Source organism: Alnus glutinosa, chromosome 3 (assembly GCF_958979055.1).
Source record: "Alnus glutinosa chromosome 3, dhAlnGlut1.1, whole genome shotgun sequence".
NCBI lineage: Eukaryota > Viridiplantae > Streptophyta > Magnoliopsida > Fagales > Betulaceae > Alnus > Alnus glutinosa.
The window spans coordinates 29,389,929-29,414,393 of record NC_084888.1 but is presented as its reverse complement, the minus strand read 5'-3'; the positions used below and the strand labels follow the sequence as shown (position 1 = coordinate 29,414,393).

At 37.7% G+C, this 24,465-nt stretch overlaps 2 protein-coding genes across 2 annotated transcripts; one reads left to right on the top strand and one right to left on the bottom strand.

Annotated features, from left to right (window-relative positions):
* Positions 1 to 11,855: 11,855 nt before the first annotated feature.
* LOC133864724 (uncharacterized) lies at positions 11,856 to 18,422 on the top strand. Its single transcript, XM_062301134.1, has 6 exons — positions 11,856 to 12,192; positions 12,486 to 12,731; positions 12,854 to 13,027; positions 13,129 to 13,235; positions 16,165 to 16,490; positions 17,636 to 18,422. The coding sequence occupies exons 1-6, from the start codon at positions 12,052 to 12,054 to the stop codon at positions 18,211 to 18,213; spliced, it is 1,572 nt and encodes a 523-aa protein (XP_062157118.1). The 5' UTR covers positions 11,856 to 12,051; the 3' UTR covers positions 18,214 to 18,422.
* A 254-nt stretch (positions 18,423 to 18,676) lies between these two features.
* On the bottom strand, positions 18,677 to 22,809 carry LOC133864725 (protein HEADING DATE REPRESSOR 1). Its single transcript, XM_062301135.1, has 3 exons — positions 22,555 to 22,809; positions 19,244 to 19,572; positions 18,677 to 19,150 (listed from the first exon to the last, which is right to left on the bottom strand). The coding sequence occupies exons 1-3, from the start codon at positions 22,661 to 22,663 to the stop codon at positions 18,947 to 18,949; spliced, it is 642 nt and encodes a 213-aa protein (XP_062157119.1). The 5' UTR covers positions 22,664 to 22,809; the 3' UTR covers positions 18,677 to 18,946.
* Between the last annotated feature and the right edge of the window lie 1,656 nt (positions 22,810 to 24,465).

Sequence of the window (24,465 nt, the reverse complement as noted above, 5' to 3'; positions counted from 1 at the left end):
CTAAGTCATTCTGCCTTTTTTTTTTTTTTTTCCTGCTGTTGACAGTACTATAAACTTCGATTCCATTGTGGAATGAGAAATACATGTTTGTTTCTATGATGCCTAAGAAATGACACCTCCACCAAGGGTAGACCTCCAATCAAATGAGGACTTATTGTCACTTGTACTAGAAATCTAACTAACATTTGAGTATCCCTTTAATATAGTAGGAAACTTTGAATAAAAGAGTCCTAAATTGATGGTTCTCTTCAAATACCCAAAGACTCTGTCAATTGCTTTTAGTGATCTATACTAAGATAACTAGTGTATCTAGAAAGTCTACACATTGTAAAAGCAAATCTGGTTTGGTACAATACATAGCATACATCATACTATCAATTGCACTAGCATACTCAAGTTGTGTTACCACCCTTCCAGAATTTTCATTTAATTTTACACTAGAATCAAAATGTGTATTTGCTTCTTTTATTCAAACTTCCAAGATGTCTGAATTTAAAAATCACTTTCTCAATATAATGAGATTGACATAGTGCATAACCCCCACTATGTTTCTACACTTTAATTCTTAAAATAGTATCTACTTCATTAAGATCTTTTATTAAAACTTTTTGGATCATCCTCTGTGTTAAGTTCAATAAGTATTTTGTATCTTGGTCTCATTCTACAGGGTTGACTAAAGCTTGGGATAAAATAAAATCAAGACCTAAATTCTTTTATGTTCTAACTCTTTGACTATTCCTTTAATCTATTGGCAAATCAGTAGCTGCTTCCTTATCATTGTTAAGAGAGGTACTATGATTAGAGTCTAATACTTGTGTTTGATTAGGTTCTGAAACATATTAAAATCATAATTGAACTTATTATCAATAAATTCAACATCCATTGATTCCATTATAATATTAGCATATTAGTCTAATAGTCTATATGCTTTGGAATTTTCAATATAACCTATAAACACACTTTTGATTGCTCTTGATTCTAAAAGACTAGACACCCCTACACTCTAAGATAATCTAGGTTTGGTTTTATGTCGTTTCATAACTCATATGGTGACACTTGCATTTTCAAAGATGACACTTTATTATGTACATGACATGATGTAAGTAGTGTCTCTCCCAATAAATTAAAAAGCAACTTTACATTTAAGATCATGAAATTAACCACTGTTAGTGTCCTATTTTTTCTTTCATCAAAATTATTTTGTTGTGGTGTGTAAGGTGCTAACATTTGGTACACAATTCCATGTTCCTCACAAAAAGTAGAAAATTCATGTGGAAATTAAAGTAGTCTTCATCTCTATCGGTTCTAAAAATTCTTATTTAATTTTCCTTTTGATTTTCTACTTTAGATTTATAACATTTTGAACATGTTAAAAGCCTCATCTTTATTTTTTATTAAATAAACATAGTATGGCTGTAAAAGCGGGCGGTCAATAACTGTCAGCTAGGGGTGTACAAACGGAGCGGTTATAACCGCTTTAAAACCACTAACCGCATATAGCCGCTAACCGCTTTTAAAAGCAGTTAGCGGTTATAGGGTTTGGGAAAAGCGGTTAATAACCACTAACCGCTTATATATATATATATTTTAAAAAATTAATAAAAAATTTGGAAATGGGGAGAGGGGCGTCGTTTTGGGCATTGTTGAATGCCCAAAATGACGCCGTTTTAGAGATTTTATAAATTCATATTTTAGGTTTAGGGTTGGATCAGTTTCTTCATTTCATTTTCCTCTCCTCACCTTGCGTCCCTCGCCCTGTCGCCCAGTCTCTCGTGAGTCTCGCCTCCTCTCTCGTCTCTCCTCCAGCCTCCACTCTCCAGCGCCGTTCGGACCTCTTCGCTTATCTCGTCTCCGCCGCCACTGCTACACTGTAAGGTTCTTTCGTTTCTTTCATTTTTTTCTCAGTTTCTTTTGTTTTTTTCTCTTTATTTTTTGTTTCATTCGTGTGCCTTATCTGACTTCAATTTTAGCAGTTTTGTTCTAGTTTTCGAGCTTTTGGAGAAGGAGGGAATTTTTGGAGGGGTATCTAGTTTTGGGTGAAGATATTTGTATTTGTGGTAAGTGTTTTAGTATTGGGATTGCTTTGAATATTATGTTCAAGAGTTTTTTGTGGGAAGAAATTTTTCTTTCTTTTTTCCTTCTATTTTGGTAACCCTGTAGATGAATTCATGCCTTATGTATGTGATTGATTATTTAGTGGGTTATTTTCAAAACGTACAGTTAGGGTTCATTTAGTTGTCACAGATGAGAATTGAGATTATGTGTTCTTCTTTTGTTTACCAGTACAAGAATAGATAAAACTTTGCGTTTGTTAGAATTAGACCTGAGAAATGAATATATATTTTTAGAAAATTATTGCAGCAATTTGATCTGAGAATAGTTTTTAAGTAAATAGAATGAAGTGATTTTATTTTATTTCCTTTTCTGTTTACTGGATTTTGGAAGATATTATTTCTTCATTTTAGGGTTTATATTTTTCATTTTGGGTTGTTGTTTACTGATTAGGTCAGAATCATTTTTTGTTGGAATTCGAGAGTTTGAGGAATTTGTGAAAATCTAGGTAAATGTTTGTAAATTTACTAAATTAGTTGAAACTTTTTATTTGTGCATTTTATTATTTATGAAACTTACTTTTCAATTAACTACCACTTCTTATTTTGTAGATGACGATCAATCAAGTACCGAAGTGGACTTTATCTAAGTATGTTAGTACTTAGTAGTTTTTGGACCTTTGATATTGGATTTGTAAGGTTATTTAGATTTGTAAAGTTTTGAATTTTATATTTGGATTTTCCTATGTTTTGGATTTGTATTTGAATTTGTAATGTTTTGGATTTGTATTCGGGGGCTTTGGATTTGTTTGTCTTTGGATATTCGGATTTGTTATGGTTTGTATTTGGATTTGGATTTAGAATTTGATTTGGATTTTTTTTTTTTTTTTTTTTTAAGATTTGGATTTGTTACTAATTAGAAACTTTTGGATTTTGATTTTTTTTTTTTTTTTTTTTTTTTTTTTTTTTTTTAATCTCAAAATCTGCACTAAAATGGCCCAAAACAGGCACAAAACCGACCCAAAATGGGCACAAAACCGACCCAAATCCCATCTACAAAAGCGGTTATATAACCGCCGGTTATGTAGTCAATAACCGCTAACCGGTGATTATTAAAATAACCGCCTCCGCCTAGGCGGTTAGCGAAGACGGTTGGTGAAATACAATAACCGTTAGGCGGTTAGCGGTTTTAGCTAATAACCGCCGGTTATAACCGCTTGTACACCCCTGCTACTGCCTATAACTACTTTTGTAGGTGGTGCGGTTAGCAGTTTTAGGGTTAGACGGAGACGGTTAATAACTGCTAACTGCCTATTCTTATATATATATAATATAAACACACACACACACACACACCAAAACAATGTCGTTTTGGGTTTAGGGTTTACATGCCTCATCTTCTTTTCTCTTCTCATTTCATTTTGGACCTTTCATTCTCTCATGCCGCACACACTCAACATTGAAATTGAACATTTTGCACTCACTTCTCAATAGCTTATGCGTTTGCAGTGTCTCAATCTCTGCCTTTCAGCGCTCATCTCCCAGCCACTCTCAACTCTCTCGTAGTCACACCTCTCAGTGTTTTCACTCTTCTCAACCGCATAGTCACTTAGTTCTCATCTCCTAGCCACTCTCAATTCTCACACGGTCACTCTTCTCACTCAGCCCCTCACTCTCAGCCGCACAGACACTCAGCCAGCGAGAGAGAGGATCAAATCCAATGCAAAGTGATCAAATCCAACACAGATCCTTGCTTTAATTGGATTTGGTCGGAGGTGTGTATTGCGTTTCCTCCTCTCTTCTCATCGTGTTTCTTCCCATCTCCCATATCCTTATCTTGTTTACATATTAAAGTTGTGACAGAAGTTTTATAATCATTAATAATTTTTTAGGAATGTCATGAATCACCCAGTGGTGGACATTCAAGCCAAGTTTCCTTACTTGAGTCTTCTATTGTAATGAAGATGAATATTAAGTAGTTTCTAACCAAATGTGAGACGTGACATTGCCAGAAAGGAGAAATAGTGGCAAGGCCTTGACCATTACAACCATTGGCTATACTAGAGGAAGTGTGCACAAACATATCTATAAATTTCATAGATGGGTTACCATCCTAGTGATTGAGGATTGACTTATTAAATATGCTCATTTTTGCCCATTAGTGCATCCTCACACGGAGGTTATTGTTGCTCAAGTTTGAAGTATGGGTGATAAAGTGATCATAAACCAAGCCTAAAAGAGGGTTGCAAACAAAGGAAACAATAAGAAAGGTCCACTAGAGGTCAGACAGAATCATTTAAATTAGAATGCCTAAGTAGAAAGAAAAGCAAAACAGATAGAGATACACTCCCTCGAGAGCTTCTCTTTCATTCCTTTAGTGGAGTGACTTTGTTTTTCTTCTTCCCTCCTTTCTTCTTCGGCTTCTCCTCATGGAGCATTTCCCTGCCTCTCTTCAAGCTCTGATTAAGAGCACTGAAGCTCTTGATCTTGACAGCCATCTTCTAGCAACTGTTACCGAATCTCCGCATCACCATCATGGAGCTTTCTCTCTGTTGGGTCAGCTTCTTTCTCCTAAACCTATGAACTCCTAAACTGTTAGAGATACACTCCAACATGCATGGAAATTTGCACTTCCTCTATCGTTTGCGGTTGTGGGTCATCACAAGTACTTATTTGGTATTTCAAATCAAGAACATGTTCAAACTATTCTCGATCAAGGGCCTTGGAATGTTCGTGGTTCCCTTCTTCTCTTCAAACCTTGGTCTCCTGATCTTGCCCTAGATGAGGTGAACCTTAACCTCTGCTCATTTTGGGTTCAGGTCCATGGACTCCCATGTCAAAATATGGCTGCCGTTAATGCTGTGATTATAGCACAGCGTTTGGGTAAAATACTGGCGGTGGATCATCATGATGCTAAAGGTCTCATTTGCCAGCCTTTCTTGAGATTTCGGGTTGAATTAGATGCTACTCAACCTCTTCTTCCGGGTTTTCATCTTCCTCGAAGTGGACGTGATCCTCTGTGGATCAGCTTCCGTTATGAACGGCTTGGAGACTACTGCACGTTGTGTGGGCTCATTGGCCACAAGGGGAACCAGTGCAATCAACCACCTGACCGACATACTCCAGAAAAATACAGGATCCCCTTACAAACTTTCTCTTTGGTGGGATTACGGCCTGTTCCTTCTCCTTCGCGTGATGACTCAGATTCAGGAATATCTTTAGTGGGTACTTCACAGTCTCACTCGGATGCTCGGTCTAGTCCTGTTCAGGGAGCTGAGTTGGGCTTCCAGCTCGTGCCTCACCAGCATGTTCCTCTTACTTCTTCCCATGTGGAGGCGACTTTTGGAACCCATGGCATGCAGTTCACGTCCCAAACGGCACTCCCTCATCTTGCACTGTTCCCCTCTGCTGCTGGTTCTTTTCTTCACGCAAGCTACGTGTCTTCTCCCCAGCAACTGCATATCCTGCCACAGGATGTCTGTACTCAAGTGGGTGTGAATCCCTTTAGTTCCTCGAGCAGCACATACTCTTCTATTAGTTCCTTAGCTGCCACGTCGCCATTGGGATCGTCTCGGTTGTCGGCTGCAGATAAAGGTAAATCACAAATGATTCTGCATCCAACGACTAATCCTGTTTTCCTTGATCCCATCTCAACTTTTTCCCTTTCGAATATATCCCATCCATGTCCCATAACAATCAGCCCTTCTCATACTCATCCAGCCCACTTCACTGACTTTTTGGCCCGTTGGCCACAACCGTTCTCACTAAGGCCCATTTTCAACCCTTCTCCAGCTGCATCGTCACCTTCTATTCTACTTGTAAGCCCTTTTTCTTCCTCTGCCAATACCTCTTATTTGGTGCCTAAACCACTGCTTCCTTCCTCTCCTATATCGGCTATACTTGTTTCCTCTGTTTTAGCCGTCCATGGTAATATCACCACTCCTGGTTTTATCCCCAGCCAATACCCTTTTCAACTTTATCCTTCTTATACAGCTGTTACACTTGCACCCGTAACCCTCTCTTCCCCATCTCCTCCTCAGCCAGCTCCTTCATCTACTCCTTCCCCTGTTTCACCAACACCAGCCTTTCACCACTCCCCTACACTCTCACGTTTTCACCCTTATACTAAATCGACTTCTGAAATCAGATCACCATCCTTTCCATTATCCCCAGACGCTATTCGGATCCGTTCTCCTTCACCAGCTCTTCAGCACTCCAAACGCAAATGGACAGAGGATGATATCCCACTGGCAGTCCTTAAAAAAACAAAATCAAACCCTTTGTTTCCTGGGCTCTTGTCCAATCTTGAGCTTGCAGCTATTTCACTAACTTCTTTGCAGGATGGAGATGCTTCGGTGGGATCCTTCTTGTCCATTGATTCTCAGCCAGATGCACTTAAGGATTCAACTCCTTCCCTAATTAACCTGGACCCTGCGCCCCAGCCAGTGCTTCCAGTACGTGCTGCTCAAGTTGGTACAGAACCGGATCCTGCTTTGGCCTCTCAAAGGCCCCTGCGCAGGTTCACACGTGCTCCTAGAGGGCTTGATGTTTTTTCTCAACTCCAAGCTGCTCACTCGGCTGCTGGCTCTTCATCAAGCTCAGCTCCAGCAAAGGCAACTGATAACAAGGGGGTGGACCGGGATGGTCTACCTCCCTAGCAATGAAACTAATAGCATGGAATTGCAGAGGCTTAGCTCGGGCCTCTGCAATTCGCAGTTTACGGGCCAAGGTTCGAAAACACTCCCCTGATATTTTGTATTTATCTGAAACTAAAATTTCGCCATCTGCTGCTTGTATTATATTGAATGGTCTGGGGTTTTTTTCAATGGTTCATGCTCCTCCTTGTGGTTCTAAAGGAGGTCTTGTGCTAGCATGGAAATTGGGGGTTGATCTTGAGTGTTTTCAAATCAATGTTAATATAATAAGTGCTTGGTGTTATTCTGATCCTCCAAATAATCCATGGATGCTCTCGTGTATATATGGTTCTCCTTACGTTTCAGGTAAACCTAAATTCTGGGATAATATGATGCAGTTGGGTACCAATTTCACAGGACCATGGCTTTGTATTGGTGATTTTAACATGATTTTATCCCAGCAAGATAAGATGAGTGGTTTATCGTACGCCTCTTCTTCAACAGATTCTTTTACTGAATTTGTTAATTCATTTGGGATGGTTGATTTAGGATTTATAGGGAATCCTTTTACTTGGTCTAACCATCGGGATGGCCGTCAACTTATTCGCCAACGTCTGGATCGTGGTATGGCTTCCTCCCAGTGGATCCATCTCTTTCCATCATTTTCCATTTTGCATCTCCCAGCTTTGGGTTCTGATCACAATCCTCTCCTATTGGAAACGGTCCATTCAGACAAAACATTGGCAAGACCTTTTAAATTTGAGGAATTTTGGTCCCATCATCCAGACTGCTACTCAACTATTTCTCTGGCCTGGTCTCCATCTTTTTTTGGCTCCCCAGGGTTCATCTTGAATCAGAAATTACGCTCCACTAAATTAGCCATAAAGCTTTGGAATCGCTTATCTTTTGGCAATATTCAGCATCAAATTCATTCTTTGACTTCTCAGCTGGATGCGTTACAGAAATCAACTGCTTTGTCTTCCTTTTCATTTCAGGAACGGGGCCTACGGAAGGCTATAGACGATTTAAAGAGACATGAAGAAACTCTTTGGAGGAACAAATCCCGAGAGCAGTGGCTCACGTGTAAGGATTTAAATACAAAATTTTTCCATCTCTCCACTCTTATCAAGCGTCGAAGGACTGCTATAGACTTCCTGAAATTATCTAGTGGAGCCTGAATTTCTGATCGCCAGGCTATTGGGACCAATCTCTGTGCTCATTTTGCTGAGCTTTTTACGACCTCTAATCCAGATTTCCCAGATGAGTTATTAATCTATTTGATACAGTTATTTCTGATGAAGATAACTTGTCCATCTGTTCTATTCCATCTGAAATGGAAATCCATGATTCTGTGTTTAGTATTGGGGCCACCAAGGCCCCTGGGCCGGATGGGTTTACGATAGTTTTTTATCAGAAATATTGGACGCTCATTAAACCGGTGGTCCTAAGTTATGTCTGGAATTTCTTCAATACGCATCATCTTCTAAAGGAGCACAATCATAACTTTATAGCTCTTGTTCCAAAGCAGATTGGACCTTCTATGGTACATCATTTTCGACCAATAAGTCTGTGCAACTTCATCTACAAAGTAATCTCTAAAATATTGGCGAATCGTCTAAAGGTATTGCTTCATCATTTCATATCACCATATCAATAAGCTTTTGTACCATCTCGCACAATCCAGGATAATTCTATTATGGCACATGAGCTTCTTTATACGCTTAAGTCCAAAAGAGGCCGTGGGGGCCTCATGGCAGTAAAAATTGATATGGAAAAAGCATTTGACAGAATGGAATGGAATTTTCTGTTGTCTATTATGATTAAGCTGGGATTTCACCCTACGTGGGTCAACTGGATCAGGATTTGTGTGTCATCCTCTTCCTTTTCAATCTTGCTTAATGGCTCCCCTTTCGGGAAATTTACACCATCTAGAGGTTTACGTCAAGGTGACCCTCTTTCGCCTTTCCTCTTTATTTTGGGAACTGAAGTTCTGTCTCGACTATTTCATCAACAGGAATCGATTGGGCTACTCAAAGGAATTCGTATTGCCAAAACTTGTCCACCAATAAATCATTTGCTTTTTGCAAATGATTTGATCATCTTCGGTAAGGCTACCTCCTCTGATGCAAATGTCAATTCTACTTGTCTCCATAAATATTGCAGTTGGTCAGGACAAAAAGTCAATTCGGGGAAATCGTCAATTCTCTTTAGTAAGAATACCTCATATGCTAGTATTTCAAGTATTTTGGGAATCATTCCTTTTAAATTGTCATCTTCTAGCCCTTTCCATTTGGGTCTACCATTGTTATTTGGGGCTTCTCGTAAAGAGGCTTTTCAACCTCTACTTGATAAAGTTCTGTCTAAAATAAATGGTTGGAGGGCGAAGACGCTTTCTCAAGCTGGGCGAATGGTTCTCATTAAATCTACGGCTGCGGCAATTCCTACCTATGCTATGAGTACATTCCTCCTGCCTTCTTCCTTTTGTAAAATATTGGATCATCGGTTTAAAGATTTTTGGTGGGGGTTTCCACCAGAAAAGGCACGTAATCTCTGTCTTAAATCTTGGGACTCTATTTGTCTTCCAAGGAAACAAGGTGGTCTTGGGTTACGGAAGATGTCTACTACAAATTTGGCACTTATAACAAAGCTAGGTTGGAAGTTCCTACACTCTAATTCTTTATGGGTCGAACACTTGCAGAAAAAATATATTCACTATGGCTCTTTCTTCTCTACTTCCACTGCTACTACGGCTTCTTGGATTTGGAAAGGTCTCCAGAAATGTAAAGATTTTCTTATTTCTGGGGTCTTGTTTAAATGTTTCAGTAAATAGCTCAGATTGTATTTGGACAACATCCTGGGTCCCGTCCCTTCCATCATATCGGCCTTCTCCCCGCAGTCCTAATTCAAGATATCTTCCTCCTTTGTCTATCTCTGACCTGATTGTGCCAGGTACTCGACACTGGAATAAGCGTATTCTTTCAGTTCTATTTGATCCTGTCTCGGCTATGGCAGTTGGGAAATTACCAATCACAGAGGCATCGAATAAGAGCTATCTCTGGACTTCCTCTTGTTCTGGGCGATTCACCACTTCCTCGGCCTATCTTTCAATCTTGAATAATGATTTTACTGGATCCCATATATGTCCTTTGTCTACTTTTTGGAGAGATATCTAGAAACTCCAGCTCACGGATCGTCTCAGAATATTTATTTGGAAGATAGCTTGGAATATTTTGGCAACTACTTAGCGGTTACAGTCAATTATTCCTGCGTATCATCCTGATGCTTCCTGTCCGCTCTGCAAGTCAGGCCCGGACTCCATTAGGCATCTTTTCTTCCACTGTCACTTTGCTAGAGTAGTTTGGCGTCTCTCACCTTGGCCGCTTGATTCAACCACTTTGGATTCTCCTGATCTAGGTGACTGGGTACGAGTTATTTTACACCCTGATGCTCTTCTCCATATTCCTTTTTTGGAGCAGCATCGTTTTCAGGTCTTTGCAGCTGTTGCATGTGACCTCCTTTGGTTCCATCGTAATAAAGCCTTCCATGATGGCCTGGCCTTTGAATCTCGTACCATTGCCAACCTAATCTGCACTTCCTACCATCAACATTGCGATGCATGGTCTGATAAGTTATTCCCTAAACAGGAAAAATGGATTCGGCCTCCGTTAAATTGGTATAAAATCAACTTTGATACTGCTATTCACGATTCTTTTTCCTGTCAAGCAGCTATTTGTCAAGACCATGAGGGTAAGTTAATCAAGATGGCTACTCAAATCCAGTCTGCATGTTCACCTAATAAAGGCGAAGCTTTAGCTGCACAACTCGCTATTTCTCTAGCATCATCCCTTCACCTTGACCGGTTTGTCATTGAAGGTGATTCTCAGATTGTAATCTTTGCTCAGCCAACTATTGTTCAGGATTGGCGTATCACTGACATCATTCAACAAACTCTAGACATGTTCCTTCCTGATTCTTCTTGGTCAGTTCGAAAAGTCAATAGAAGTGCAAACTTCGGTGCCCACTATGTGGCACATTGGGCCGTAGCTCGATTCTAGTCAAGCAGCATTCCCACTTCATCATCAACCATCTCTTCTGCTACTACTCAGATTGTCAGTGTTGTTCTAGATCCTGCGCATAGTTTTTCTGTTCAAGTTAATAGTTAGTTGTAAGGTTCTTTGTTTAGCTCTGTTGTATTTTCAATCGTATCTATATTAAAAAAAAAAAAAGATAAAGTGAGAGTATAAGAAATTATTGTATACCTGATAAAGGATCTCACCATCTTTAGATAGCCGATCATTCTTGCCCTCTTTTGTTTAGGTTTTTAGGCCTCTAGTTAGAATTATGTTAATGGAATCAGAGACTGTTGAGGTCACGCAATTAGAGTATGAATATTCCCTTCCGCGAATATTGAGCAAGCGAGCTTCATGATTTCTTGGGTAGTGAAAGGCTTTGGCTGTATAGCCCTGTTGTAGGCCAGCCTTATAGACCTATCATTACACTAATAATAGGTGTTTTAAAAAATTCAATTATAATATTTTTGCATTGACTAGTGTATTGCATTGTGCCGAACAAATTAATACATATTTATTATTCTATTTTAGTGTTATAATCAAATTAAAGAATATAAATAACTATTTTAAATAATTATTATTCATTTTATCAATAAAATAATTATTAGCATGCTTTTTGTGGAGCTCAATTAAATAATAATTTGGTGTATCTCGAGTTCATCCTCATTCCTCATAATTCTAAAGCGCACGTTGTTTCGTTTTGGTAGGCGCGACTTGTAAACCTTATCCACAGAGTTTGCATATAGATCCGTCCTACGTGTCCAACACGCCACCATAATACGCCACATGCCATTGCCGTCCAATCACCTGAAGTTCCAGCGTGGGAAGGACAAGACAAAAACAGTCCGAAGGTTCACGAACCGGGCCCCACATTTTATCCGAATTCCACGTGTACAACACAAAAATCCAACATAGCTCACATCACCATCCCTCAACTACCGCACAAAAAGACAAAATTACCGCCCACGATCTTAACCCTCTGTCTCGCAAACAAGGGCATGTTAGTAACTTCCATTTTTCACGTCTGGTCCGAACCCGAACCTACCCCGTATCTGCCTCGCTGTCTAACTTTGACCACGCGTGGCAATTCTGTTCGCGCGCGTGACACCCGTCCCAGTTAACCCCTCTGTCAAAAACGAAGCCTTCGCTTCTCCTCTGCTGAGTAGTCGATCTCTGGCTTTTCTCTCTGTCTGAAAAATCGCCGATTCACCGAGTTTGGTTACCTGCTGTCCGTGATTATTCGGCCTGTCGTTGTGCTACTCGCTCCGTTACTGAGTCGAATCGGAGTTAGCTTAGATGGTTCAGATAATGAACTCGGGGATGGACTCGGACCCCAAGTGCCGGAAAAAGGTTGGGGTGAAGGAAGAGGTTGAGGACTCGTTGGAGGAACAACTCGGCCCGCTTCACAAGCGATCCAAACTCGATCCGTCTCTACAGGTTTGAGCTGAATTCCTTTTATTTCCCACACTTTCTTATCAACCAAACGGAGCGAGATTAAAATTGTGTTCTTTCACCCCCTTTATAAAGCACATCGACCGTGGGCTATCACCCGTGGCTTAAATGTGATTTTATTTCGTTATTATGCTAGATTGATCATCATTTCTGTAACCCATGAGCTTAAACCTGCTTTGTATTAATTTTCCTTCATTTTCTCAGCCACCAAACACAGGCATAAATGTTTTTTTCTTTAGTAGTCGGAGTTGTTCATTTCCTTGCATTGTTTTTCGCAGCAATGGAATTCAGAACCTGGCGACTTAGCTACCCCGCCCTCTATGTGCAATCCCCTGGATGAGCCAAGCCCGCTTGGTTTGCGTCTCCGAAAGAGCCCGTCCCTTTTGGATTTGATTCAAATGAGGCTCTCTCAAGAAAATGCTTCCAATTTGGCGACCCTATGCAAAAAAGATCACAAGGGTGCCGGTGATAAGCTCAAGGCTTCTAATTTTCCAGGCTCCATCCTTAAAATTGGGACGTGGGAGGTATATCTAATATCTACAATTGATTCCGGATTCAATTCAGATTAAAAAGCATGTTTAATTTTTATTTTTATTTTTTTTGGGGGGGGGGCTTGGTATTGATTTTTAAATCTATTGGTTTGCAGTATAAGTCGAGGTATGAAGGAGACTTAGTGGCAAAATGTTACTTTATGAAGCATAAGCTTGTGTGGGAAGTTCTTGATGGCAGTCTTAAGAATAAAATTGAAATTCAGTGGTCAGATATTGTTGCTATCAAAGCAAACTATCCAGATGATGAACCAGGGACTTTGGATGTTGTGGTAAGTCGCATGTGTTTGTGTGATAGTTATTTTCTTATTATCATGATCATTGTTGTGTAATTTAGATTGTGATTATAGACTGGTGTTCTTGTATGATGCAGCTCGCTAGACGGCCCCTTTTCTTTAGGGAAACAAATCCACAACCTAGGAAGCACACCTTATGGCAGGCAACATCAGATTTTACAGGTGGACAAGCTAGCATAAATAGGTAATACATCTGATCTTCTAGTCATTACAGAGAAGAAATTTAACCCTGCAAGTATCATTCTTGGTCATGATATTGGTCTGTTTCACCCACATGTCTATGTAAGTGACTGTATGGACAAATACGCTATAGGTGTTAGCCTGTTAGGAAAAGTTTAAGGAATCGTAAAATGATAAAAGATTATTGAAATTTCGAATTTGAATATTGGGGTCAACAAGTTAACTAGTTTACTGCATACATGTGGCTAATCTCCTAAATAACATTCATATCCATTAATATTTTGACTTGATATAGTGAAGTACTTTCCCCACCAGTAGACCAATGATCTAAGAAAATGTATTATTGTTGCACCATAAATTTAGAATACAATAAAACCACTTTTACATTAATTCAATGTGATCCTAACTGTATTTATGGTATAGATACAACACAAGAGAACAATAATGAAAAAAAATAAAATTTAATTATCCACAAACCTCACAAATCTCCTTTTACGGGTCCCCAGATAGGGCATGTGCAGGTCGTGCAGTTACTGGCTGCATGCATAACTCCATGGGTTAAACGCATAGCTGTATAATACCACACAGGATTTGAAATTCCTTTTCCCAAGGACTGTGTTTAGAAGACCAATGTGTCATATATTCCTTCTTTTTTTTTTTTTTGGGGGGGGGGGGGTTGGCAACAAGCATAATTCTTCTTTGTTTTCTTGAGCATTTCTTATCTTTTCCATGGTCATAAACTGTTTTATTATTCAAGTACTTTGGTCTTTAACTAATAGAACGGTGCATGTGAAAAATTCCCCAATTGTAGCCAAAAGTTACAAGGGTTTGAAGTTATCACTTGTGGAACTATAGAATAGTGCATGTGCTCCAAGACTAGGCACAGTTCTTAATTTGTTGCAAACTAGTGCTAGTTTCCATAACTTTGGGTAATAGATAAGTAACTCACAAGAATTACCTTTACTCAGTTTTGTTTTATATATAAAGAAGAGGATTTACCCGGAGTCTCTGTTGGAAATGTTGGCTAAATTGGTTTGCCATCATATGGAGGAGGAAGGCTCTTTCATGTGGTGTGATCTGGCTCCCTTAAATTAGGAAGTGGAATGTGCCTATCTGAAAAATTAGGGGAAGTTTCAAATTCAGAACTGTGTCCTTCATGTCTGCCTCATTTATTTGCCTTTGTTTATCAGCTATCATTAGCCCTCAGAATTTGTCTTGATTCATATTCTTTGAGCCCTGCCTGTAAGTGATTCTCAAGGCATTTGCCGCAATTTCCTAAACAAATTATGCTAATGGTATGCTGGTTTTTCTTCCTATGACTTGTTTGTCTTATTTATGAGCAAGTTGTGGGAATTTGGTTTAAGTCTTCCAAGTAGCCATATGAGGGTCCATTATTGACAATTTGACCTGAACCTCTGATTGAGTATTTATCTAATTCTTTCATATTACATTGGACCGGATTGTAATTTTTTTTCCTTCATCTTTTTTAATGTTTAATTTTTCTCAAAATGCCTCATTTTCACTCACAGCAATGCTGGGCCATGCTCGGGCCCTCAAAGACTAGTGCCATATCAGGCGCTTCACTTGGCTTTTGAAAAGTTTTCTTGTGGCTCACCTCAAGGCTTGGCATTTCTAAAATGCTTGATGACTTAAAGACTAAAACATGAGTCATTCTAGATGTGTTTTGTGTGCAGAGAATTATGTTTTTTCTTTTTATTTTCCCCCCCTTTTACACGACTTGTGGCATATACTTTATGTAAGCTATTGTACACCTCTCTCTCTCTCTCTCTCTCTCTCTCTCTCTCTCTTTGTGTGTGCGCGCATGCTTGTGTGATCTGAGCTACTGTTTTATTATGTTCCAAAACAATTTGCTGATACTGGTTGGTATTTTAATTGTTTTACTAATTCTTTTGTTTTCATTTAGTTCTAAGTTATTTAGATAAATCATTTTAGGAAAAAAAAAAAAAGATAAGAAAGTTTTCCTTGAAAACATTCTTTGCCCTGTTCTTTGATTACTCCGTTAAAGTAGGTCTGAATTGCTTTCAAATTATTTATGAGTTCTCTGTTAATTATTGTATGATTGTTTTCTACTATTGTTTATGTACCTTTTTAAGTATTGAATACCTAAATTTAAAATACTTAGCTAGATACCTTCATGGTTACTCTCACCTCGAACGGAGTACAATACCTTGCAAATGGACTTAAAAAAACTATGGTCACAAGTTATGTGATTTAAAGTCATCTTCACGAACGTGTAACAATTTGAGAATAGGGAGCATATATATACACTATCTTGTGTCTGCTATTTCATATCTTAATATATTAAAATCATACATTTTTCATATGTCAGTTTGAGACAAACTGTTCTTGTAACAAAAACGTTGGTATGGGTGTCGTAAACATGAATGGATGATGCAGGTTTTTGTTGTTTATGTAAGTCGAATAGAGAGCTTTGAATATTTGTTTTTCGAAAATAATAAAGAATTGCCCATTCCTTTTGGTTTATTGGCTTTCTATTTTTTATTTTTTTAAAAATGTTTATAAAGTTTTAATATGAAGAGTGGCTCCTTTAGCAATAATAAAGTATTAATTCAACGATTAAATTTACCATTTCCTATTAGCTTAAGTTTTGGAACAAACAATAATTTAACATGGTATCAGAGAAAATGTCTTTGAGTTTGAACCTTGACTTTACAGCTTACCCCTCATTTCAGTTAAAATATTCCACGTACAGCTTTACTTAAGATGAAGTTTTAGCCCACACGTGAGAGGAAGTATTAAAGAATTAATTAAATGATTAAATTCATTATTTTTTATTAGCTTAAGCTTTTAGGGCAACCAGTGATTTAACAAGCATCATGCAACTAATCAAAAATATAAAATCATTAGGATTCTAAATGTGATGCTGATGCGGGTTTTTGATATTGTCACAGGCGACATTTTCTACAGTGCCCACAAGGCACGATGGGCAAGCACTTCGAAAAGCTAATGCAATGTGATCCTCGACTCAACTTTCTAAGTCAACGACCAGAGATTGTGTTAGAGTGTCCATACTTCGATCCGAAAGTAGCTGTGTTTGAGGATCCAAATGAATCCGGCCTTCCGTTTGATTTAACAAGTGAAGAGAGATCTACTTTCCTTGATTTGGGAGATGTGGCATCACCTTCTGGAGCTCATTCATCTTCCTCAAAAAGTGAACAAGATTTTGTTGGTAGAGCCCCTGAAAATTTTTCCCAGGAAGCTTCTTCATCCAGCTCAGGTAAAAATTGTGAGCCTGGAAGTGAATGTCACGTGATATACTTAAAGCTAACATAGCATTTATTCATCTACATTACTTATTAAAAAAAAAACCATTTATTCATCTCTCTGTTGAATTAGAATTTGATATGATGATAGTTGCATGCCCTTCATTTAATAAGCGTATAGATTTGTCAACATTCTATTGCTCCATTTGTAACAATTCTACATTTTGTACTGGTCAAAAAAAAAAAAAAAAAAAACAATTCTACATTTTCTCACCTTCATTGTTCAAGGATGATTGTCTTCTTCTGTACATAGGTTCAAGACTGAATCCGTATGGAACTCCATCTCTGGATGAACTTAATATTGTTATTCCTTTTTTATATGGTTTCTTTAGAAAAATAATCTCATACGTTTCACTAATTCCTTGTCATTTTAGTTTATCAAATTGCAGTTACTAATAGATAGGGCCAAAGGGTGTAAAAGTCCATGTAGCTGACCCCAATTAGTTGGGATTTAAGCTTAGTTGAATTGAATTACAGCTGCTAATACATAGTTGATAATCTAGAATTAATAGCATCTCACTGATTCCTTGCCATAGTAATAAGTTAATAATATGTTCAATAGACGATTTGGTGATATATTACTTAGGAAAAAATATCAACATATTTCTTAAACATTGGATGTATTGATCAATAGCAACATTATGACAGACATGAAAGAATTGCGTCTAGCCATTGGTTTGTTCAAGGGCTTAACAAACTGTGAAGAAAAGTTATTAGAAAGAGGGTATTCAAAAAAGCTGTCTGATACTGCATTGCATTACAGAAATTATTTTTGATAAAAATATGAAAAACAACCAAAAATTATTTGCTCACTGTTCATTTGATAACGATATCTTCTAGGAGTGGTAGCAGATGGATGTCTGAATGTTTGCTGTTATTTTAGCATGCAGTGTCATTGTGTACCAGTACTTGATTCCATAGTATGTGTAAAGCTTTGTTACTATGTTATTATTGAATTAGTTCCTGAGGTTGGTCATTTGATAACCATTGAACCATTTCAAGAGTATCCGCCTTTAGTTTTTTTCACACCGCTACCTTGCAATTGTTCTTGGTCTAACTAGTGTCTTATATTTATTGATGGACACTCATACAATTGAAGAAATAAGGAGCATTGGAGGCAAGAGTTCGAAGTTGCTTGGCCATTTGGATCAAATTAAAGTGCCTGGTTTTCACCCATCGATGTCTATGAGTGATATAGTGAACCACATTGAACATTGCATTGCAGAACAGGTGACATCTGACAATTCCATCTTTTCTGGCATCAAACAACATAGAAGAGACATTCTGGAGATTACTCAATACTTGTTTAGCGAGACTCAATCAGCATCAGTGTTTGATGAGCAGTCACTCATGTCAAGGGTCGATTCGCTTTGCTGCCTTATACAGAAAGATCCTTCAATTGCACAAAACTCGCCAGCCAAACGTGATGATGATGTTGATGAAAATGGTGATCAGAAGATAGATGAAGCTGTTGCTGAAGCAGCACAAGAAAGTAAGCCTGCAGAGAAATTTCCTGCAACTGATGGTGAGTCCAATGATATTTCTGGCTGCAAACAGGCACTGGCTATGACAAGGAAGGACTCGTTTGCTGAGCTTCTTGTCAACCTTCCAAGGATAGCATCTCTCCCACAGTTTTTGTTCAGCTTGCCAGAAGATTCTGATTATCAAGCTAGATAGTGATCCGCAACTAGTCTTCTTATGAGAAGCATGCAACTTTAGGTGGTTCTGTCCCCTGTGAATATCGGTGAAGCTGTGTTCATATGGTGAAGCTGGTGTTGGGTAGTAAACTAAAGCACATTATATGTAATACCCTGTGTATATATGTTAGTGAATCCTTTTGTATCTGTTTTTGTAGTACATCCCATGCAGATGTTTTATTTTTTGCATTACAGAGTCTCTCTATGGTCACAAATCAACCTACAGAGTCTTGTAACAGGAAAAACCAATTAACCCTAGGGCACCAGATGTTTTATTTTTTGCATTACAGATTCTCTGTATGGTCACAAATCAACCTACAGAGTCTTCTAACAGGAAAAACCAATTAACCCTAGGGCACCAGTGTACATTGGTAATATTGGGGAAAAAAGAAAGGAAGAAATCCTGAGCATATGAACCCCAACCAGCCACCATAACTAGCGACTGTAAGAAGGCATTCTTCCTTGAGCTGGCCCTCAACACGGCCATTTTCATTTGCTACATAATTTTTTGATTAACATACAGATCACCCCAATATATAATTAAATATATGAGATTGGAACTCTGTTACAAGCAATTTATCATATCCATGTACTAGCAGTACCAACAATCTATGCTATTATATATAAGCTATTTTTGTATGATTCCATTCAACTCTTTCCAACAAATCTACAAAAGAATAAACAATCAAACAAACAACAAAGCAAACGACCAACTATGGTTCATTTGGGTCTTCTTCCCCCATCGACTCGTTGTCTTGTAACATGTTCATCAACATGGATATCTGGTCTTGTAGCATTGCATTATCTCTCTCGACCTCTGAACGTTTGCTTCGTTCTTGCAGAAGCTGAAGCTGCAGGTGTTCTAGGCACCGACCATCTTCTTCTAGTTGCTGATTTAGGCCATCGATCTCTCGGTCCTGTATGTATAACCCACAATATGGCTCATTTTTTAATGCAACAATGGTAACTGTGTTTGCAGAACAGTGTGTGGTTGTGGAAAGAAATAATACCTTTCTGTTCATTTCCTGGATGGCAATCTTCCGCATGCTCTCAACAACATCCACATTGACTAGCTTCCTCTTCTTACCAATGAGCCAGCCTCGGGGATAGCTTGTAGAGTCAAAGTCGGGTGGAGGGAGTAAGGATTCAGCTGATGGTCGTCGGCCATTTATATTCATTACAGGTTCCAATGGTTCAAACAGAGCCTTTCGACGCTCAGAGAGCTCAGAAATTGCAGTAGAGTCCTCCTGTGCATTCTCTTCAATCATAGGGTCCTCCTGCTTGTTGGGTGTTTCATTAGCATTGTCTTCTGTTACCTTGTCTAAGTTCCTCCCGCTAGCTGTTGGAAACAAGTTACTATTCTAGTTCCAACAAACTTAGAGACACTGCATATTTATATACTATCGATGCATCAAACATAATAGGGAGGCAATATGACTATGCCGTTTCTAGTGTTCCACATTGTGAATATAAAGGGAATTCTGCATAGGTGGAGAGTGTGCATCTAACAAAAAATTGGATTTGGTGATGCCACCATGCTAGATATAAGGCACACTCCATAGCCCTAAACATGCAGTTATGCATATAAGTAGTGATTCATACTGAAAGATCCACTCTTAATTCTCAGGGCCTTTTAAGGTGAAACTTCATCCTCTAACATTCACATAAGTTGGGTTCTTTTGTGGGCTTTTCTCGGGTGATCCTTTTGGGCTCTAGGGTTTTGTTGGGTGCTTTTGGTGGGTTGGCTTTGGTTGTTCCTATGTATACTCCATGTGTACTTAGGGGCGCCTTACGCTTTTTCTAATAAAACTTTTCTTACTTATCAAAAAAAAAAAAAACATTTACATAATTTTTTGCCATTTTTAAAGAGTTGAATGATAAAACGCTTTTCGAAGAAAGAATGTTCTCCAACTAAGGGCACCAAAGAGGACTGATGGTATGACTCCTCCCTCCATTGCTCACCTAACTACTGGTGAATGGTTGCAAAGTTCTGTGACATATCCAACCGCAAAGGCTTTCTATCTAGATGCTTGTATGGAACACAACATAGATAAAAGAGCCGTATTTTATTCGCAGTTCACTTCAAACTTTTTATGCTTCACATTTTGAGTGCATTACTTTACAAATGAATGAAAAATAAGAAACGGAAAGTAAAATGGAAATTGCCAATGCAACTACATTTTCATCAATAGTCCAAAAACAACCTAACATGATTTTAAGAGATCCACTTGTAGTAAAATATATTTTGCAGTAGCCTAAATCACTAAAGGTGCAAATAAAAGAAACTGTGCCATATGTTTGGGCATGGTAGGTACAGATTCATTTCTTAAACAAATCCAAAGAAATATTTTTTTTGATGAATAATAATAAGAAATTTTATTAAAAGAAAGAGGAAATTCCTCATATACGAAAAGTATACAAGAAAACAATAGCACCACAGAACTAGCTGCTATACAAGAGAAACAAGAGCACCAAAAGCTAGCTGCTTTTACAATCTAGAAAGCCAATCAGATCTACCAAATTCCTTGAATAGAAGTTGGGACCGTGAGCAATGACCCAATCCAGAAAAGATCTCAGAAAGGAGGATTTAAAAAGTAGCACCTCCCAAGAAATATAAAAGCACACACTTAGGAATCCTAGGTTTTAGCCCCCAAGGAATTGGGTGTTGACATCTATAAGCACTAGGGTACCACACATATATACCACTGATTCTGATAGACAGAATTCCAACAGGTTCAGCACATGGGAATGGCAATATTAACAAATACTATACTACCATTAAGAAACATAATATTACAGAAAAGAATCAGCCCTATACATACATTAAAAGAAGAAAACCCCTATAGGATAGCTGAAACTTGAAAGAAATAAAGGAAAGGAATAGACAAAAATTCATCCAACTTAGTTTGGAAGGAAATTTATGTTAATCTTCTCAAAAACACTTCTTTTTAAAATAAAAACACACTTTTTCTCAAAATCATTAACATATAATTCAAAACACAAAACACTTTTCAAAACTCAAAAAAAACAATTTTCAAAACCATTTTCAAGCATACCCTAATTTTTTTTTTTTTTTTTTTTTTTTTTTTCTAGTCCAAAGCTGAATCTTATGTTAAGCATATATAGTACATTCCTTGGTTACCCTAGTTAGTACAGCACATATAGCACTTCTAATTCTCAAAGAGAAACACAATTTTGTGGAGCACCGTCAAACAAAAAATGCCCCGTCAGAAGGGTTTGTGAGCCCGTATTTTGGGGTTTGATGAAATATTTTGTCCATATTATCCTCAATGAACTGTACTTTCCCTTATGGAAGTGGAGAAAATTCTCTCTTTCTTACATATAAAAACCCCCAATAAAAAAACGTGATGAATCAATAAATGAATAAAGTAAGAGAGCAAATACGTCAACATCCAATATTAAATGGAGAGGTAATTTTCTACAACATATGTGCCATTAATTATGACTATGCAATAATATGAAAATGACATTAATTGGTTACCAAACCACACCATGTGATTCACCCCCACAAAAATGAAAACTAGATAGACCATGTGCCCTAGCCCCTACTTGAGGCCATATTTTCAATTCCTCAAATTTAATAAATTCAAAAAAAAATAAAATAAAATTTATAAAATAATTAAGAGGCAACTTGGCCAAAAGCCAAAAGAAACTAAAAGAAATTATAGATAGAATAGAAGAAGAAGAAGAATAGTGTATATATAGGAAAGTAAATATAAAATAGAAAAGGTGGATCTGACCGATGAAAGGATGTGAGCTTGTTAACAGCCCAACCGTAATTACTATTGCACCAGACAAGAAATTTAAGATAAATTAAAAGAAACAAAAAGTCTAACGAGAATGAGGGGGCCAAGAGAGAGAGAGAGTAACGTACGAGCAAAGTCAGCAACTCCTCTTACGTCTCTCTCTCTCTTCAGAAAGCTTCAACAACCACACACATGGTTGTGGCACAGACGAATTCTTTAATAATATTAATTCAATATAATCAAGGGATTAGCTGGAGCATGATTTTCCTTCACAAGGTGAAAATTTCAAATGAATTTGACATTTTGTTTTCTGGGTAAGAAAAGGAATCAGAAAATGATGAACAGAACGCTATAGGAGAATCTCCACAAAGATGGGGGAGTTAGAAGTCGGCTTCAGAAATCAGTAAGAATTAAAGGAGCCAAAACCAACCAACAACTAGTAAAACTATTGAATTCCAATATGGATAAGGGTTGGGTCTTTGGGGGTGTGTCTCTAAAATCAAGCAAAAACATCACAACAAGTCAACAACAGAGAGAAAGAAAACTGATACTACCTGATCTCTTTCGGGATTTCCAAAAAATCCGAGGGGAAGAGACAGGAGAGAACCCTACCAAAGCCCCATCCACCTTCTTCATTTCCCTCTCCTGGTTCTGGTTTTCCATTGAAGCACAACAAGAGCGAGAAAAGGAAGTGGAAGAACAGGAAAAAAGCTCCAACAACTCTACAACGTTAATCTCAAGAACAAGCTCTGTTTTTTCTTGTATTTTGGTTTGGTTGCTCTTCCCAACACAAACAACAAGAGAAGAAGATAAAATTGTCACAGGGTATGGGGACCACGCGGGTTTTGGACGGTTCAGATTTGGTGCATTCAGTTGGAAGATTTATATGTCAACAGTTGTCTCTTCACTTTCCACTTGGGTCCCATACATATCTCCCCCTGTTTGCGTTTTTTTTTTTTGGCGTTGTTTAGATAGATTGCAATATAATTTCAGATAATGTAATAATAAAATTAGTCTTTAAATTCATTAAATTTTTTTTTTTTTTAAAAAAAAAAATATTAAAAAAAAATTCATACAACGTAGAGATATCTTGTGTTGTCTAAATTATCTTTTAACAGCTGTAATCTGTAATGATTTGAATCTGACTTTACATAAATAGATGCAACTTCACCTCTGCCTCTGACTTAGTTTATTAAAGAATTGTTGTAACTCTGAACATTTAACCGTTTAGTCTCTTTTATTTATATTGGAAGAGATCTTCAAATTTTTTTTCTTTAAAAAAAAAATCTAAAATCTAAAAAATAAAAATAAAAATTCCCTGAGCTATAACAATGTGGTTAAAAGAATATGCTTTGGAATTTGAGCAAGTTTTTTTCAAGAGAGAAGAGTATTATGAAATAATTATATAAGATAAATGTCAATTTGATTTCTAAATTAACGAGGAAACGATGACAGCTTTTGATGGGACAAACATCGGGACAGACGGGATCATGAATTCCGGCAAGGGTACAACTAATTAATTAATTAATTAGTCTGATTGACGTGGAATGGGCTGGGGATCTTTTGGGTTGTGGGCTCAGTCAGACATTATCCTTATGGGCTTTTGGTGGGCCTCAAACCCGTAATTACTCGACTCAAAATTTAAAAAAGGATGAGAGCGACTTCAAATGAGGTAAGCTTGGGTTGTTGAAGTTATGTCAGCCCAAGAAGAGGTTGGTTATGTGTATGTACATATGATATTAACTTATTCCCCTCTTCACATGCATTTTCATGTCTCTCTTCCTTCTCAACAGTACATAATTAATCAAATATTGGATCAATTTATAAGGTGAAATTTAAACTCTTTCCTAACTCAACCCATAAGAAATCTCGTTGAAGCTTTTCTATATGGTTTGCAACACCCACAGGGAGAAGGAAGATGGACATGAAATAAGTAGGCAAATTCCTTGAGAAAAAAAGGGTAACAAGGGTAACTAAAGGCCAGAACTCCCTATCTAGAGTCTAGACGTAACAATAATAGCACATTTGTCGTTGGGATAACTTGTTCAGGAGGGGGCTAAACAAACCTACAATGCATAGAATCTACAAGTGCTCCCTCAAAATAGATTGAACCATAACCTGACCTAAGCTTTAACAAGAACAGAGTGATAAGAAGTTGGTAAACAAAGATTAATATGCATAAATCTTGTCAATTAGCATCAAGCCTATGAAGACTCCAACTTATGTCTTTCAAATTTTCAATTTCTATTATAGATCTTGGGACCTTAAGTTTGAACGCATAACACACTAACACTGACTTGCTTGATATCATATTTTTAATAATTATCCCTTTAATTTTTTAATATATTTGTAATTATAGAATACCTATTTAGTTCATTAAATTATTAGCAATTCAACTGGCATGCTCCAATATTAGCGAAGAGAGAAAAACAGACTTCTAACAATGATATCTTGTTTTTCTGGAA

Coding starts and splice junctions, on each gene's coding strand:
- LOC133864724 (XM_062301134.1), top strand. CDS start 12,052: ATGGTTCAGATAATGAACTCGGGGATGGACTCGGACCCCAAGTGCCGG. Junction 12,193..12,485: donor AACTCGATCCGTCTCTACAG/GTTTGAGCTGAA, acceptor TGTTTTTCGCAG/CAATGGAATTCAGAACCTGG. Junction 12,732..12,853: donor TTAAAATTGGGACGTGGGAG/GTATATCTAATA, acceptor ATTGGTTTGCAG/TATAAGTCGAGGTATGAAGG.
- LOC133864725 (XM_062301135.1), bottom strand. CDS start 22,663: ATGGAAAACCAGAACCAGGAGAGGGAAATGAAGAAGGTGGATGGGGCT. Junction 19,573..22,554: donor GAAATCCCGAAAGAGATCAG/GTAGTATCAGTT, acceptor TGTTTCCAACAG/CTAGCGGGAGGAACTTAGAC. Junction 19,151..19,243: donor TCCAGGAAATGAACAGAAAG/GTATTATTTCTT, acceptor TTATACATACAG/GACCGAGAGATCGATGGCCT.